This window comes from Sander vitreus, chromosome 7, assembly GCF_031162955.1.
Source record: "Sander vitreus isolate 19-12246 chromosome 7, sanVit1, whole genome shotgun sequence".
NCBI classification, from domain to species: Eukaryota; Metazoa; Chordata; class Actinopteri; order Perciformes; family Percidae; genus Sander; species Sander vitreus.
In genome coordinates this window covers 10926663-10943774 of record NC_135861.1, presented here as the reverse complement: position 1 = coordinate 10943774, position 17112 = coordinate 10926663, and the positions used below count along the sequence as shown (strand labels likewise).

The window sequence follows — 17112 nt, the reverse complement described above, 5'->3', positions numbered from 1 at the left end:
CTGTTTATTAGACTGACTGCAAATTTCAGACAGCAAAATTAAATAAAATCAAAGAATTAGAGCTGAATAATATTCATTAACAATAAAATGTATTGTTAAAGGGGTGATAGAATGATTATATAGGGTATTTCACAGTATTCAGTTGATTTCTCGCATAAAAAAAGTCTCAGAAGTGAATTTAGTGATAAAATAACAGATGAACAATGTATACAATTTCTGATCTTTTCTGATCACGTAGTCTTCTGTTCAGAAGACTACCTGATCTCAGATCAATGGTGTAGCCTATGTAAATGTTGGGGCGTGACAAAGATAGAGACCAGAGCCAAATAAGGTACAGCCACATAGTTGACGTCAACTATGAGCTTCGTTGAGATTCGCCCGTTTTCAGCAGCAGTTTCAAATTGTGAGATTTGCAGAGGAAAGGGGTGTCAATGGGATTTTGAGATTCTATGTATGTCCTATTTACCCACCAAACTGTCGTTATTCAACTATGACAAGGTAAAATCGGTTTTGCATTCTATCACCCCTTTAAGGGAAATTTAGTAATTTTAATTTAATAAAGCAGACACGATGAAAACCTTGTTTTTAATTTTAAACTGTGCTTGCAGGTCAAATCAGACTTTTTAAGAACTTAAACTTGAACTTAAAAAAAATTTATCTATCCTTACATTCAGTCTGTCCGAAAAAACCTTCCCTTCAAGGGTTGCATCACGTCTATTACTGTACCTGATAAAGTCTGAAGTCGAGCCGTAGTGTGGCAACGTAGCGTGTCTCACGGCCGCTACGAACGTCTCGCAGCTCCAGTTGGAGATCGTGCCACCGGCCGTCTGCCACCTGAACCTGATCCAATCGCAAACGCACCAGTCTGGTCGAACCCCGGGTTACAGAGAACACAAGCTGACCATTTATGACCTGAGAGGGATTGAGGAACACACACACACACACACACACACACACACACACACACACACACACACACACACACACACACACACACACACACACACACACACACACGAACACCAGAAAAAAAGAGGAAAAGAGAGAAAAAGAGTGTGAAGAAACTGCTTGGTAGGTAAGGAGAGACTGAAAGGTGACTCTGTGTGTGTGTGTGTGTGTGTGTGTGTGTGTGTGTGTGTGTGTGTGTGTGTGTGTGTGTGTGTGTGTGTGTGTGAGTGTGAAATTGAAATCTTGGTTGCACTCCTGCCAAGATGCTGCTTATTCAATACTGTTTTTGGATGAAGCAATGTAAGAAATGTAAAACTGTACATAATTTCAAGGACAATACCACAGTTTTGTCTTATATAGAAGATGAAAATGTAGTATTAAAACACAAAATAGAATCACAATAACCGTGAGACATAAGTACAGTACATTACATAATCAACGTGACCGCTGTTAACACGTTTAGCAGCTGCATTTTGCATCCTATGCCGCCTGGTGAGATTTGGCTTCAAATGAGCAGCAATGATTTAAATCACAAAGAGATGGAGAGAGGCATTGGCAACAATCTCCTTTGCAATAGGAATAAACTGGTTTATGGAAAATTTGGTCTTGTTTTCAGAAACTCCATTGAGCCTGGTGGGACTTGAAAGTCAACTATAATGTCAGCAATAGTCTCATGCATTAATATGAAACCTTAATTAAATTTTGAGTGATATATTAATGTTCAAATATGTTCTAATACAGACATTAACGGAAATGGACAGTCAGTCAGTCAGTGTGTGTGTGTGTGTGTGTGTGTGTGTGTGTGTGTGTGTGTGTGTGTGCACCTGGAACAGCAGGCTAGTGTACTGGCCCGCCTGAGCCTGCAGCAGCGTCCCCTCTCGCGCTCTGGTCCTGAACACCAGGCCGAGGTACCAGGGCGTGGAGATGGTTACGTCGTTCTTCAGGTCCCACCAGAGGGCGCTGTTACCCAGAAAGCGATGGGGGTGTGGCATCACTGAGGTCGAGGGTGAGAGAAAGACAGCGAATGAAAGGTACTGCAATGTCTGGAACAGCCTGAAGATGTCCCTGTTCCGGGATTGAATTCGTTTTTAGCCTGAGCACGCCAAGAGGAAGATGGTGGCAGGGCTGCAGCCTCGACACATTTTTTTCCTACTATGGCCACGCCAAGACCCTCCCTTCAATAGCAGCTCGATTGGTTGGGGTTAGGCATTGATCTTGAGTGGTTAAGGTTAGGACAACCAATTGGTTAGGGGATAGGACCTGTACAAATCGGGTTACATTACCTTGTGTAAGCATGGACGCCTGGCCAATAGTAGTGTGTGAATGCTATTGAAGGGCGGGTCTTGGCGTGGCCATAGTAGGAAAAACAATATTGCAGCCTGGACGGCTTTGAAGGTTAAACCTGATCCTAAATCACAAATAAAAGGCTCTTAAAGACTCTTAATCTAAAGAGAGACTTCCCGTTCTGAGTAACAGACTTTAGTTCTTACTTTTTAAACTAAATCAATGATCAATAAAAAGCAGCTCAAGACCCCCAAAAATTGTAGAAATGGATAAAGAAAAGGGTCTTTTGAATGGCAAATTAAATTTCAAAGCCTTTCCAGATGGTTCGCTCGACAAGACTAAAATATTTTGCATGTACTGTTGATGTGAATTGAGTTACCACTAGTGTAAGTCAAGTCTCAAATACCACTTGAGCATTAAAGGTCCTATGACATGCTGCTTTTTGGATGCTTTTATATAGGCCTTAGTGGTCCCCTAATACTGTATCTGAAGTCCTTTGCCCGAAATTCAGCCTTGGTGCAGAATTATAGCCACTAGGAGCCAGTCCCACAATGAGCTTTTCTTAGGACGTGCCATTTCTGTGTCTGTAGCTTTAAATGCTATTGAGGAGGAGAGAGGGGGGGCAAGGTAGAGGGTGGGGGTGTGGCCTTGACCAGCTTGCGGCCACAGTTGTAGCTCTATTTCCTCATGGGCGGGCCAAATTCTCTGGGCAGCTGTGGGCGGCGGGCAAAGCAGAAACAAACACAGAGAAAGGGGAGGTAACCTTTCCCCTTATGACGTCATAAAGGGAAGATTCCAGATCGGCCCATCTGAGCTTTCATTTTCACAAAGGCGGAGCAGGATACCCAGGGCTCGGTTTACACCTATCGCCATTTCTAGCCACTGGGGGACCATAGGCAGGCTAGGGGAACTCATATTAATGTTAAAAAACCTCATAAAGTGAAATTTTCATGGGACCATTTAAAAACTTCAAAAATATCCCTTTTTAAGTACACTTAGAGCAGATAAAAAATGTGTGATTAATTTGTGATTAATCACGTGTTAACTATGGACAATCATACGATTAATCACGATTAAATATTTTAATCGATTGACAGCCCTAGTTTAATTACATGCTGTTTTCAATCTGCTGATTGTAAGGATAGTTTCTTTTCCTGACAGAAATAAAATAAAAAATAAAATAAGTTTCATAACTTGTGAACATTTAAGAGCTTTAAAATTACAAAAATACATCATCCCAAGAGCCTTTCGCTACATGATTTCCTCTAAGGGTTAATTGTCTGTGCTCACTATCAAGACCTGTCAGTAAATATAACTGAGTCCACCTGGGCTACAGAAGGTCCACCTATGTGTGGAGAATCACACAGGGTTTATCTAGGTCCAATTACAGTATATACAGGACATAAAGTCTGATATCCAGAGTGTAACAACTAGCCCACATACTAAGTGTAGTAACTATTCATGATACTATTAGTCTCAGTGTGTTGTGCCTCAGTTATCAGTAATTATTCAGAATTAAAGGGAATCATCCATTTCACCTAGTTTTTTCAGTCAGTACCTTCAGAGTTCGATACTCACTCAACCATCAATCCATCCATCCATGAACATGCATTCCAATTATACTCTGCTCATAAACTCTAAAAGTCTACAGGTGTCATAGCTCATCACAAAATGAGGAATAAATACTGGAACAGAGGGAAAAAGTGCAAACTGAGGCATTAACCTGAATGAATGAATGGTAGAGCACTTCTGAATCTAAGTATTAAAGTGTGAAGCAGCCTATTAAACAGGTTACATTTCTGTCATTCAACCAAAGTGTAAATAACAAAGAACTATAGAGGTTTAAAGTTGTTACATTACCGTATTTTAACTTGAGTAAATCATTCACAAATGAATGTGGCATTAGTATAATTACTGCTAGTACTGCCAGTACTACAAGTAAAGGCCACTGAGTGTCAGACAGCAACTGCCAATTATCTCAGCCATGGTCTAACTTGTTACTGATATTTATGATATTTATTTATTTAGGAATTATACCAAAGTGGCACAATTCAGGTGACAATGCTAAAGGTTGTCATTGGTTGAAAATGCAACATGTAAGACCCAAGGATGAAAATAAACTCATAAAGCCTCTCACCGTGGCTGCAGTCCTTTCCTCCGTACCCTAGGGGACAGTCGCAGGAGAAAGTCTCCCAGCTCACACTGCAGGTTCCTCCGTTCTGACAGGGGTTGGACTTACAGAAGGGAAGCTTGGCACTGCAGCCTATAAGAAGCAACAGACACATTACATCACGATCAAGTTCCCAAAAATGTATCACCATAACGTGTGTCTCAGCTAATGCACAAAATGAAACACTGCATGCAGTGGTTAGCTGATAAATCATGATGGTAATGCCTCACATTTTCAGCACAAGAGTATACACAATATACTGTATACAAAGATTATCAGTTACCAATGTGCATATTTAGAGGGAAACTTTTCCAATTGCACTCTGTTGTAGGATCTCAAGATTCAAATGGCCTTTACAAAAGCATCCAACTTTAGTTGTATGCATTTTCAATTATAAAATAGTATTTGAACTCCAATCAATACAATAAACAAAAAAGGGAAATTGAACCTTATTTTTGAAACATTTCATTAACATTTCCTGTTAATCTCACAATAAAACAATTGCAATAGAACTGTTTTGTAAATAAAAGCCTTTAATTGATAGCAAATATTTTTATCAGTGTATTTAATGGAATGAGGCCCAAATGGCATTTGTGGACATCATAAATGTGTCAATGCTCGTGATTTTTTAAGGGGGGGGGGGCGGTATGGTTAGTGGTACTGACCGGGTAGCGTTCCATTGTTAGCAATAAACCCAGCCAAGTCCAGGGGCTTGTTGTCAATGTGCAGCTCCTTCATACAGCCGATAAACTCCCTGGTGCCAAACGGGAAGTTGTCTGGTACGTTGGGAACTCCGCCTAGAAACAACGGACCAGTCAGGTCCAGAGACCTGAGAGAGGAATGGATAAAGAGGAAGAGGAGTAAATCAGGTGGAGATGAAAGGGGAACAAGGAAGGAATGTAGGATTATCCCTCAAGGATGGAGGAGAGGAGGAAGGAGAGGGATGCAGGAAAACATGAAAAGAGGATATGAGAGAGGCAAAGGGATTAAAAAAACCCAGAGATTAAACATGTCATCAGAGGTAAATGTCAAAAGGAACCAGATTTAGAGAATAACAGTTGATGTTGAGGAGAAATGAGATGACAATGATGTTGTTGAGGGTAAAAGTAGAAACAGCAGTGGACAAGAGAAATTGTACAGATGCGAAAAAAAAGAAAGACAGTGAACAAACAGGAGATTAAATATGAGTTACAGCAAATATCAGGAGAGAAAAGATAAAGGTGGATGACAAGGCAGAGGGAAAAAGGAGACAGAAGCCAGCAAAGGAGGTAGATGTTAGAGGACGTCAACAAAAAGCAAATTTGCAGGCATAAAAAAGAGACGAAAAACAGCAACGACAAAAGGGGGATGTGGAGACAGCCGGGGAGGCAGATGGACAAACAAGAGCTTAAGTGTGAGTTACAGCAAATATCACGAGAGAGCAAGCGTAAAGGCGGATGACAAGACAGATGCAAGACGGGTGGAGAGAAAGACACAGGGGTAATGTGAGGAGGACGATGTAGGGGACAACAAATTAACAGTTATGGGACTGCATGAGCGAAAAAACAACAACAAAGAGACAGAAACAGTTGTGTTGTCATTTTGAGAGCATTCTCTTTTTTTTCCCTCCAATGTTCATTGGGGTTTTTCCTTTTAGGCTCGCTTTGGTGACACATGACATGAAGGAACCCAGAGAGACAAAAGGCGCCGGAGTCAAACAAACAAGAGATTTAGTGCGAGTTGGAGCAAATATCAACAGTGCGAGTGTGTCATTAGAAGAGGATGTCGAGACAGAGTAAGAGGAGGGCGAGCTGTTAAATGAGAAATGGAGAAAGAACAGAGAAAGCGTGTTGAAGCGTTAGGCTTTGGCCTTCCTCTTTGATCTGTCTTCTCTCAGCCTCACTTAGCGCTGACAGAACACAGCAAACGTGATTACAGCTTACAGTGCAAGGCCAGACATCAACACTATGACAGGCTGCTTTTTGAGTGCATGTGTGAATACGTGTGTGTGTGTGTGTGTGTGTGTGTGTGTGTGTGTGTGTGTGTGTGTGTGTGTGTGTGAGTGTGTGTGTGTTATGCACTTGTTAGCATACATGTAGACATTTAGTTTGGTAGACACACACCACAAGTAAACAACAAAACTTTGACAAGGTCAAACAGAACAGACATTTAAAAGCAACATAGTGGATTTAAACCTGTCAATTTGAATGTTTTGGTCGTACATAAGAGAATGAGCATTAACACCAGGCAGAATGAGCTGACGAGTAACAAGAACATCAGAGAGATACACACAGACATGAAGGGGCATGAATAAGACAAAAAGTCGTGCCTCATTAGGTCTCCATTAGTTTCTCCTATAGTCACCTCATCACCCTGATGTGATAATAAACAAAAGTGCTTTCCAACAGCAACAGTCTCAGTCAAAGTTTTAGCAAGAGTTTCACTGATTAGACTGCTTGGAGCTGCATTCAATTGTGTGTTACACCTACTTCTCATTTAAAAAATGTGTTCAGCTTACAAGCCTGTTTAAACCATGCTGAAAAAGTGATCTTCTGAATCTGTGAAGATGCGATACTAATCTCAAAACTAGTTTTTCGGAGAATGGTCCATTGAGTGAACATAGACACGAACATTTGATCAGATCATTCTCTCTGTTCCATATTAACATGCATTTATTATTACACAACAGCAAGCAACTGGCATTGTACATGGCATCTTGGAGACCTGGGGCAGAAAACAAATCAAAATGGCTAATGGTAAAAGAGCTAATCGTGAGATCAACATGGGGAGTTGCTGAAAACATCCCTTCAAAGTGATAAAATAATGATACATAGTTAGGAAAATATAAGATTGAGTGCATACAAATGTGCCTCTAAAAAGTAATTTGACATTTTTTCAATAAAAAAAGCAGTAAATGGACCATTTATAAACTATAATGACACTAAGTCAAGTGCTTTATGCTACAAAGTTGTCATCCAACAACTAGTTCCAAACTTGCATTGTGATTGGCTGACAAGCATTCTCATCAAAGCCAATATTTCCTAATATAGTCAATACTACCACTAATTACTCAACACGGTTTCGCTTTTGATAATAAATGTAATCTAGCAACCTACGTACGGTGAGCGGCTACACACACTGACTAGCTTTATTGTTTTTTTTACTTTCCTTTGAATATCTGTTAAGCCTCCGATCAGTCACAGATGGTGTTTAATGAAAGTTGTCTTTGCAAAGAAGCTGGCACATCCTGTGCATACACCACCCACAGCTCAGGGTCAATGCCTATTCAGAGTCTTTCAGTTGCTGCACTATATGTAAGACAGATATATGGAGGAATTTAGCTGAATACAATTGTTCACTAAGCTTTTTCTGAGTCATTGTTATTTCATACATGTCAGACATGAAACTATGGAATTAATTATATGATGAATTCCACATGAAACTGTGCTATGATAGCAATGACATACAAGATTGTGTTATATTACATTGTGCCAGGGCCAATGAGTAACAGTATAACACTGCCTTTGGTGCCATCTTCCGATTGTTTAAGTATTGGTAGGTAATGTTCTAATAGTCATTATGCAGGAAGTATGTATTCATGTAACATTTTACATAATAATGTGATTTGAAAATTCTGTTTTAAACTACTAACAACTGCTTTTAACTGCTGTGACCATAAAAAGGTAAAAGTGGCAGGTAGCAAAAGGCATTTTACAGTTAAAATCATGTGTGGCCTGGTAGTATTATTAGCTATATTTTGTCAATTGGAAAATTATTTTCTTAATAAACATGTAATATGACCAATGTAGAATGGTATTCATTTCATTCACATGATGTAAAATCTGTAGTTTTTTTAAGATGTTGTAACTAGTTTTGTTTGTTAGACCCTGGTTCACTCTTGCATATATTCCAGGATCTACAGTTTGTTAAAGCTGCAGGTCATATCTGACATTTGACATTCCCAAGCTATGTGGGCAACAGTGCTCTGACTGCAACTGTAATTAGATTATTTTAGGACAAGATGAATTGTTCTAATTTTAGAGACATGTCCTTATTGTTGGGTTTATTTTTCAGATGTGTGGAGCCGTCAAATCGCCAATTTTAAAGAAAACAAAGTTATAAATACAGACACAAATAATGGAGAGCTGAAAAAAAGATAAACTCACTTCTTGCTGCTGGCCTGTTTTCCCTGCGCAGCGCAGCTGTAATTTCCGAGCTGTGTACCGAAGCGAAGCGACAATGCTGTATCACAGTCGTCAACGCTCACCACAGCAATCTTCTCATCTGACGGACCCTGGGCCTCACCGCTCATACTGCGCTTGGGCTGAACACACACACACACACACACACACGCACACAGACACACACACACACGCACACACACACACACACAAGATTGAAAACAGAGTCCCAAGGAACAAAATCCAAGAAACACCATGACACCGGGCAACATGCAAGAACAACTGCATTTACTAAATCTAGAGTTTATATCACTACAGTCATACAGTTCCAACACAGACTACATTCAGTATCTTCACTGCTACTGTACATCATGTTAGAAAGAAAAGGGGAAAATTTGAGTTAGTAAGACACAAAACAACAGACACAATGAATATGGGTAGAAAAATAATGGAGTAGTAGATAGACAACACTCTCACTCTACACGTACTGTCTGCTGGTGAAAGAAAGAAAGACAGAACGAAAAACAGAAAGAAAGAGAAACAAAGAAATAAGGAAATGTATGTGCATCCTGACACACACCCATACTCACATAGCGTGTAGCTGGCTGAGGAAAATTAAGGAACGTGAAGAAAATTAAAGGAGATGTGCGGCGAATATGCATGAATGAAATGGTAACAAGCAAACGCCCACATAACGGTATGCACGCACAAACACTTCATCTCATTTCCAAAAGTGCTTTGCAGGCATGAAGGATGAGAAACTATTCTGCCGACGCGTTAGAAGTTCAGTACAAATAACCCCAAGTAAAATGTAAAAATTCAAAGAATAACTGACATCAGAAACACAAATCTAAACGGTCTACGATACAAACAAATCAAGATGTAAACCTACCTTGTTGTAGTAGTGGATGTGAACAGTATGCCAGTTGCCATCGCTCACACCGCCAGGCAGGAAGGGACTCACCTGAGTGGACGATTCACCTGCAGGCAGACGGGTGAGGTCTAATTTACAATCTAATCTAATTTAGCATTTTCTAACATAATTACTCAAAAACTTGGTTCTTCATGTCTGCAGTGTGGAAACTAAACAAAAAGACCTCACATCAAAGTGAGGGATAGTAGAATGTTCTCATAGCACCAAATTTGACTTTGTCTGCAGTTTACTGCTTGTCTGAACATGGATGTTGTCTAAACCCTCCCACTACATGTTTAATTGTAATCTGTATCCTAATCTAATCCAGATTCCAATGATACACCTACAAAGGCCTATATAGAAATGATACACAACCTTTGAGGACAAAACCACATCTTTGTTTTCTCCGTGGGAATATATGGTCCATAAATAGAGAAATACTAAGCCCAATCACACATAAAGATATATCGTACCTGTGGAATATTTGAGCACAACTTGTCCTTCTTGGATCTCCAAGGCGATGAAGTCGTGTTTCTCATTGAAGCGTCCATTATAGAAAAGAAGACCACTGTTCGCCAGAGTGGCAAAACTAGAAAATGCACACACACACACACACACACACACACACACACACACACACACACACACACACGTCCATAATACGTTTTTTAAATAATATGAGGATTATTATATTTCTTTCTACAGTATATTTTTACATGTTTGTATCCTGAAAATATACAATACAAATGAGTCAAATAATACTGTTTGCCAGATTTATACATTTATTGGTTAATACATTTGATCCTGATACAGTGACCCATATAATACCTAATTTCACATTGTAAAACAAGAATGAATCCTGAAAACCTCCTCATACGCTTAGTATGGAGGAACAAAAGGTAGTCAAACTGTACTACAGTTTTAAACCATATTGCTTCAGACATTCACTCCCTCCAGCTGCTCAGAGTCATACAATAGTCTACTTTGCATAGCAAGGCCAAGGGGACGTGGTGAGTCCAAGGCTGCCATGTAAAACCACCCTGATCAAAAGAACTGTTAGTTTTTTTCATACTAAAGCCCAGATGACAAATCTTCCCTCCAGCCAACAAGATGCAGAAAGATGTCCACTGCAAATAATGTCCACTTCAAAAAATTCATTAATTCAGTCTTACATTTTTGTTGAAAATAAATGTCTTACTTGTTGGTTTATGAACCGGTGGCTTGAACTCAAGTCCTTGAAAAACAAAATTCCTACTTATTCTTACTTATTATCTGCATTGTATATCCTTGGCTTAAACATCCACTAGAGATCAATGTGACTGTAACATTAGATGTGTTACTGCAATACAGCAGTATTAGAAAATGTACTGTAAGGAAGAGCACGTCATCACTATTTCTATCATGAGAACTTCATACCTCTGTTATCTGAGAATGTTGCCATTGTCTGAAATAAACCCATGGTTGTTCAATAGCAGACATGTGTGTTGTTTGCATGGCTCTGCTGTAGCTCAAACCACACCGTGGCATCCTATCTTGTAGTATGCAGATGTAATCTCTTCAAGCCACCAGAAATAGTTGAAAAGTAGTGTAACCTAATCTTTGCCAAAGTAAATGGAGACTGTGAGTGGAGTCAGTGAAGCGAAGATGCAGAAAGGATGAAGGCATAAATAATGGCAAAGAAGCATGGTTATTGTTTGAGACCAAATAACTGCATTTGAAGAAAAAACAAATACAGTATATTTACTATAAGATTTTTCAAAGCAATAAACCTCATGAAGGCATATCATACATGCATTCCAATTATTTGAGCTCAGCAACTACTGACAACTTCAAACATAGCTGCAGCACCCTCATACAAAATCCTTCCCACATGATTTGCATATATTACAATTTTGCAGTAAGGACATATTTATACTGTCACAGCTCTATATAACAGAGCCATATTATCTGAGGTAGAGTTACAAAAATGTCTGAAGCAGCTTTCGGATGAAAAAAGGAAGATTTTTTGCAGTGGAGAAATAAAATGCTGTGGGAGAAAGTGAGAGACATGAATCATGATTAAGTCCTGTTTGGCCCTGATGTCAAAATCAGGCCAAGGAGTGTAGCTGGCAGCAAACAGGATGCTAAATAAAACACTGAAGTCAGGGGAAGAAGGCTGATGGTCAGTGTAGAGTTGGACACTACTGAATTAGTCACCATCAGATAACCTGAATGTAACTTTGCCAGCAACAATAGCAATACGATCAAGGGTTTCTCTCTGTGTTATATGGCAAAATGTACTAATGTGTTGCCCTAGAGCAAGGCAATGAAGTTACAGTTGATCCCGTAGACTGAGGGTTGAAGCTCCCAGATGTGAATGTGTTTGACTAAATGTCGAGCAGGGCAGTGCTGAAAAAGACCACACAGTACCTGTTCCCCACCAGCCCTGTCTTTCTCAAGGGCACCTTAATTGTAGTTGTTGAACGGAAAGAACACATCACTTACTTTTCTCACTTTGGATATTTTAACTTAACTGCCACCATTGCTGCCAACACTTGCCTCCATCAGAGTCTTCCAGGGAAGAAATTCTACCACAAAACCATTTCCGCCTGGTGGTCACAAATCAATAAAATAACTCAGCCATTATGCACCAGCAATGCACAGAGCCTTGTTTGGCAAGAATACAATGACCACAATGCCTCATAGCAACCAATCCATGGTGTCCACATCAGCCTAGCAACAACCCCATGGGCAACGTCACCTTAGCAACTATCATTAGACGACATCACCCATGGCAACCATCCCATAACCCTGCCTGACCACTGTTAAGGACCACTTCAGATCTCCCATAGACGAGCACTCGTATGTCAAGAGGCGAAGTAGCAACAGGGAAACGATGGTGGTGGGCGAGCAAGACAAAGACAAAGGACCTCAAGTAAGGAGATGATCACTGACTTCTGCAGTAGCATATTGTTACATCTAACAAAATAAACAAAACAAGTATAGAGGCTATGGCTAGGTAGTGCACCAAGCAAAGTTTAAAAGACATGCAAAACTGACCTCACTCACGTGTCTCTACATGTTGCATGTAGGTCAGTACACTCACTGATAATAATTTGAGAGATTTATAAACTCATAACTTCAGTTCAAATGTTCTGAGAAGCATAAAAGCCCTGGCAAAAGGTCTGAGAGCAAGCCCGATTTGGCCACTAAAGCTGTACAAATCCACTACTTTAATTATGTTTTTTTTAAAGAAAACATTAAATTAGGCTATTTCTAGTCTAAATTGGTAACTGTGAGATTGCTTTTCTCCACAGAGAGAGCATAGGATCACCAGAAATGCAGCATTTACCTTTGCTGAACCAGAAAAGACTGAAAGAGGAGAACACAGGGGTGATAAGATGTAAGATAAGAAGAAAGAGTGGAAAGAGAGAAAGCAAAGGAGATGTTACTGAACCCAGTAAATTGACAGATGAAAGAGGAGAGAGAGGAGAAACTGCACTTCTCACTGGAGAGGGAAGTGGAGGCAGCAGAGAGAGAAACATGAATAATAGGATCGATCTCGGAGACAGAGATGAAATATATAGATTAAAGCAAAGAGGAGAGAGAGGAAGAGAACTGAGAATCAAAAGGAGTGGTTATGGATCTCTGTCTGAGTGCGACTGGATGAAGAGAGATGAAAGCTGAAAGAAAGGAAGGAAGGAAGGAAGGAAGGAAGTTGAAACAAAAAAATGAAATTTCAATTGTCAAATATAGAAATTTAGAGATGTAAAACCAAGACAAGACAAAAAAAAAAAAAGATAAAACATTTCAAATTTACTCAATCCACTCACGTTAATGAAATGGACAGGTGAAATCTCTGTCTGAGGCCCCGAAACATGGCGAAGGACTTCTGTGGGAAGGACCGGGCAGTGACTGTGCAGTATGGATGCTCATAGCCTCCTGCAGGACACTCACAGCGGAAACCACCACCTGAAAGCTCCCGACATGTCCCTCCATTACGACACACACCTGGCACACACCTGCCCTGCCGCCGGTCAAACTCACACCGGTCACCTGGGGATTAAAGATGAAAATATTTCATTATTGCAACCTGTGTTGAACCTCTGTGGGAGTTGCAACAAACGCTGTCCCAAAACAAATCACCATCACTGGTCGACAGAGTCTTATCTTTACAAAGAATTCAATAATAATATAGAATAAAATCACATAATTTCATTAAATTCACAGTCTTAAGATATGCTGTACTGTACGTATAAATATCCACCAAAAGATTAGCGAAAAAGTTACACATTGGGATATAACATTTCCAGCATCCGATTCCGTATCTAATTAAAAGGATTAAAGTAAAATAAAAAAGGTAGATTTTCCCATCAGTATCTGGACAGTTTTGCCATTTTGGTGCTTGTTCAGCTGAGATATATATATATATATATGTTCATAAGCTCTGACTTGCCTTGACCCTGCACTCATTGGCAAGTCCATCACAACAAACACATGCTGTACAATCAAGCATTGTTCAAACCCACAGGGCTTTACTTTACATTCAAGTCAAGTTACTGAGGTGAAAATGCTGATTTTGAATTATGATTGAGCTTAAATATTGTAATGATTTTAATGTTTTGTTCATTAGGCTATACCTATGACATACTTTAAGTAAAATTATTATAGTTATAATATAATGTGTAATAATACAAATGTGTTATAATAATTCATGTTTTTCTTCACTGACACAATTTCTTTGAGTAATACTTTATGAGTGTTTAAATTATGTTCTTACAGGTCCAATATGTAATATATTTACTGTATTTAATGAAAAAATGATAATATCAGATATTAAGGAAACATGTTAAGCTGAAATAATATGTTTTCTGACAACAATGCTAAGGCCAGTATTTTCCGTTCCGTGACGGAATGTCTGTTTGTGTTTTGGCCTGTGTGTTGGTATCAACTGGCCATTTTGACAGCCGGGCTGGGTTGCCAGATATACCCGTAAAAACGTGAAAACCCAGCGCGCTACAGCTGTAGTTCAGCCATGGAAGCAGCAAACAAACAAACGAACAGGATCAACGGAGATAGATTCATTCTACCTGACCTAAAAAAAACCAGAGCCTTGTTATTTCAGTTATTTTGAAATGGAAGTTACACATTTGGTAATGCGATCAGCTATTCAAAATACTCAGCAAAGGTTGTGTTATGTGACTTGAGAGCCTTCTGGTTTTGAAGAAGGGTACTTAACATGAGGGTCCTGAAATTGCACCAATCTATAGAGATGTGGTTCTTTTTCCATGTCAACGGCTCAACAGAGTGCTGTTGGTTTTTCTTCAGGCAGTGAACTGCATTCACCAGACGCTTTAGATGTAAATTACTACTTGATTAAACGGTGGAAGCAGCAGGGTGCTGATTCTTGAGGAGCAACTGGTGTGTATAAAGGACTAACCTTTACAATACTTGAAATGAACACAGAATACAAACTACAACAACATTAGAGTTGACCACGATAAAATACTCAGTGTACAGTATTTGGAAGTGTATGAATGCAGGAGAACAGGGGAAAAAAAGTATTTGACTGCCAGCTGTGATTCTGTTGCTTTACTGTGTGGAAAACGAAAAAACAACACAAACAAATCCATAGACGAGAATAAACACAGATTTGGCTGCCAGTCAAACAAGCGCCAGTCTGAAATGTCTCGAGAGGCAGAAACACCCACACAGCACACACAAACTCATACATACACACACGTATATATACACACAATCACTCACATAAAAAAAGGTATGTAGGAGTAGAGGTTCACTCGTTCTTTTTGGTTTTCACCTTTCCTTGAGCATCCTTGGACACACACATTGTATGACATTTAACAGCTGCATACAAAAACAGCCCTCCATATAGGCATACAGACACACACACATACACACACACACACACACACACACACACACACACACACACACACACAAAATAAACAAACCAAAATGCGACACATTCATATATGCAATACAGATATCTTTCTTTCTCAAACAAAGACAAACGCACGATTTATCTTTCTCTCATATTTACCTTCTTCTTGTCTCTCTCTCTCTCAAACACACAAACACGGATCATTGACCCTGCCCTCTAGGCTGTGCCGGTTTTATTATGTAGCTGTCTCTTTTGGCACTTTGTTTCTGCTGCTTTCAGATGCCACAGTACCCACTGGCAAGGTCTTGCATCTTAAAGGCCCTGACACACCAACCCGATAATCGGCCGTCGGACAGTCTGGCGAGGTCGGTGACTTGAGTCAGTTTGGTGTGTTCCGTGCCGTCGTCCGTCGGAGGGGACGTCGGCCTTCATTTTGGCCGACCTGACTTGCTGGGTCGGAGGGCGGGCAGTCGGACTCAATCTGATTGGTGGAGCGCTAACCCGGCTCTGCATCGCTTTGGTGCGTTCCTTTTTGGATCTCGCGGAGCTGACTGATCAGTCCGACTGCCTTTTCTGCCAACGGTCGACTGTCAGGGGCTTAACAGCCACACACACACACACACACACACACACACACACACAGTATTTCTGTTGTAAGTCAATAGAGGGCTTCGGACACAAATATTATCTGACATACACAAGACATGGACACAGACAATCTCTCACACACAGTCAAAACACAGCCCAACACACACACACACACATACCTGAGGGAAAGTCATGACCACACACACAAATACAAAACTCATACACACAAAGACAAACACTGAGGAAAAGGCTCACACTCTGATACTACCTGTGACACATACAACACAAACTGAACCCCACGGTACGATGCATTAACTGGTGAAGCATTAAGAGCTTGTACAAGAATCAAAAGGTATAAACTGCTTGAATTACCGTCTGTCTATCCTCCTCCATGTCAGGGATACAAACTGCCAAAAAAGAAAGTCCTCAGCTTTCCAAAATTGTATTTCTCCATTCATCACTCACTCACTTTATAACAGTGTGTTAATTTGTCCATCCTTCTCTTCATCACTCCATTTTGCCACGCCACCTCTCTCCACATGCCACCGGGCAACCAACATCTGCCGATTTTGGCTGCCAAACATACTCTCTCACACCACACACTGAACAAACATGCACGCACGCGCACACACACGCACACACACACACACACACACACACACACACACACACACACACACACACACACACACACACACACACACACACACACAGAGCAAGACACCCGGTCACACACCCAGCTAAGCTAACGATAGCCCAAGGACATTGACATTTTACATCTGTCTGTCCTTGTTTAGCTTTCTCTCATCCTCTCTCTCCTCTCACATTAAACATATACCTCTATGTAAAAGCACACAACAGGGAACCTGGAAGAATAAAACCAGGGAATTAAAAAGGCTAACACACACGTGCACACATATGCACTCTAACACAGCTCAATTTCCCTGCCTTTGTCTGTTGCGCCTATTCATCCGTACAGACCCCTTCATCAATATTAAAATAAATAAAAAGACATTAATACTCATGAATTATGCGTGTGGTGAGACTTAAACACACACACCTACAAATACACACGCTGGTTCATTATGCACACCCAGTTGCGCACAGGTTGACTGGCAGGAAATAAATTGACGAGGAAAGACAGACAGAAAAACAAAAAAAACACACA

At 40.2% G+C, this 17112-nt stretch overlaps 1 protein-coding gene across 1 annotated transcript in view; it reads right to left on the bottom strand.

The window, feature by feature from the left end:
- Nucleotides 1–17112, bottom strand: part of celsr3 (cadherin, EGF LAG seven-pass G-type receptor 3) — a 107032-nt gene that overhangs the window by 48231 nt on the left and 41689 nt on the right. Inside the window, exons 4-12 of the mRNA XM_078254553.1 lie at nt 13288–13510; nt 9949–10064; nt 9455–9543; nt 9153–9167; nt 8548–8705; nt 5068–5231; nt 4370–4495; nt 1773–1942; nt 727–912 (exon numbers count right to left, since the gene is read on the bottom strand). Of these exons, the coding sequence (XP_078110679.1) occupies nt 727–912; nt 1773–1942; nt 4370–4495; nt 5068–5231; nt 8548–8705; nt 9153–9167; nt 9455–9543; nt 9949–10064; nt 13288–13510 (1247 nt within the window). The remainder of the gene's footprint in view (nt 1–726; nt 913–1772; nt 1943–4369; nt 4496–5067; nt 5232–8547; nt 8706–9152; nt 9168–9454; nt 9544–9948; nt 10065–13287; nt 13511–17112) is intronic.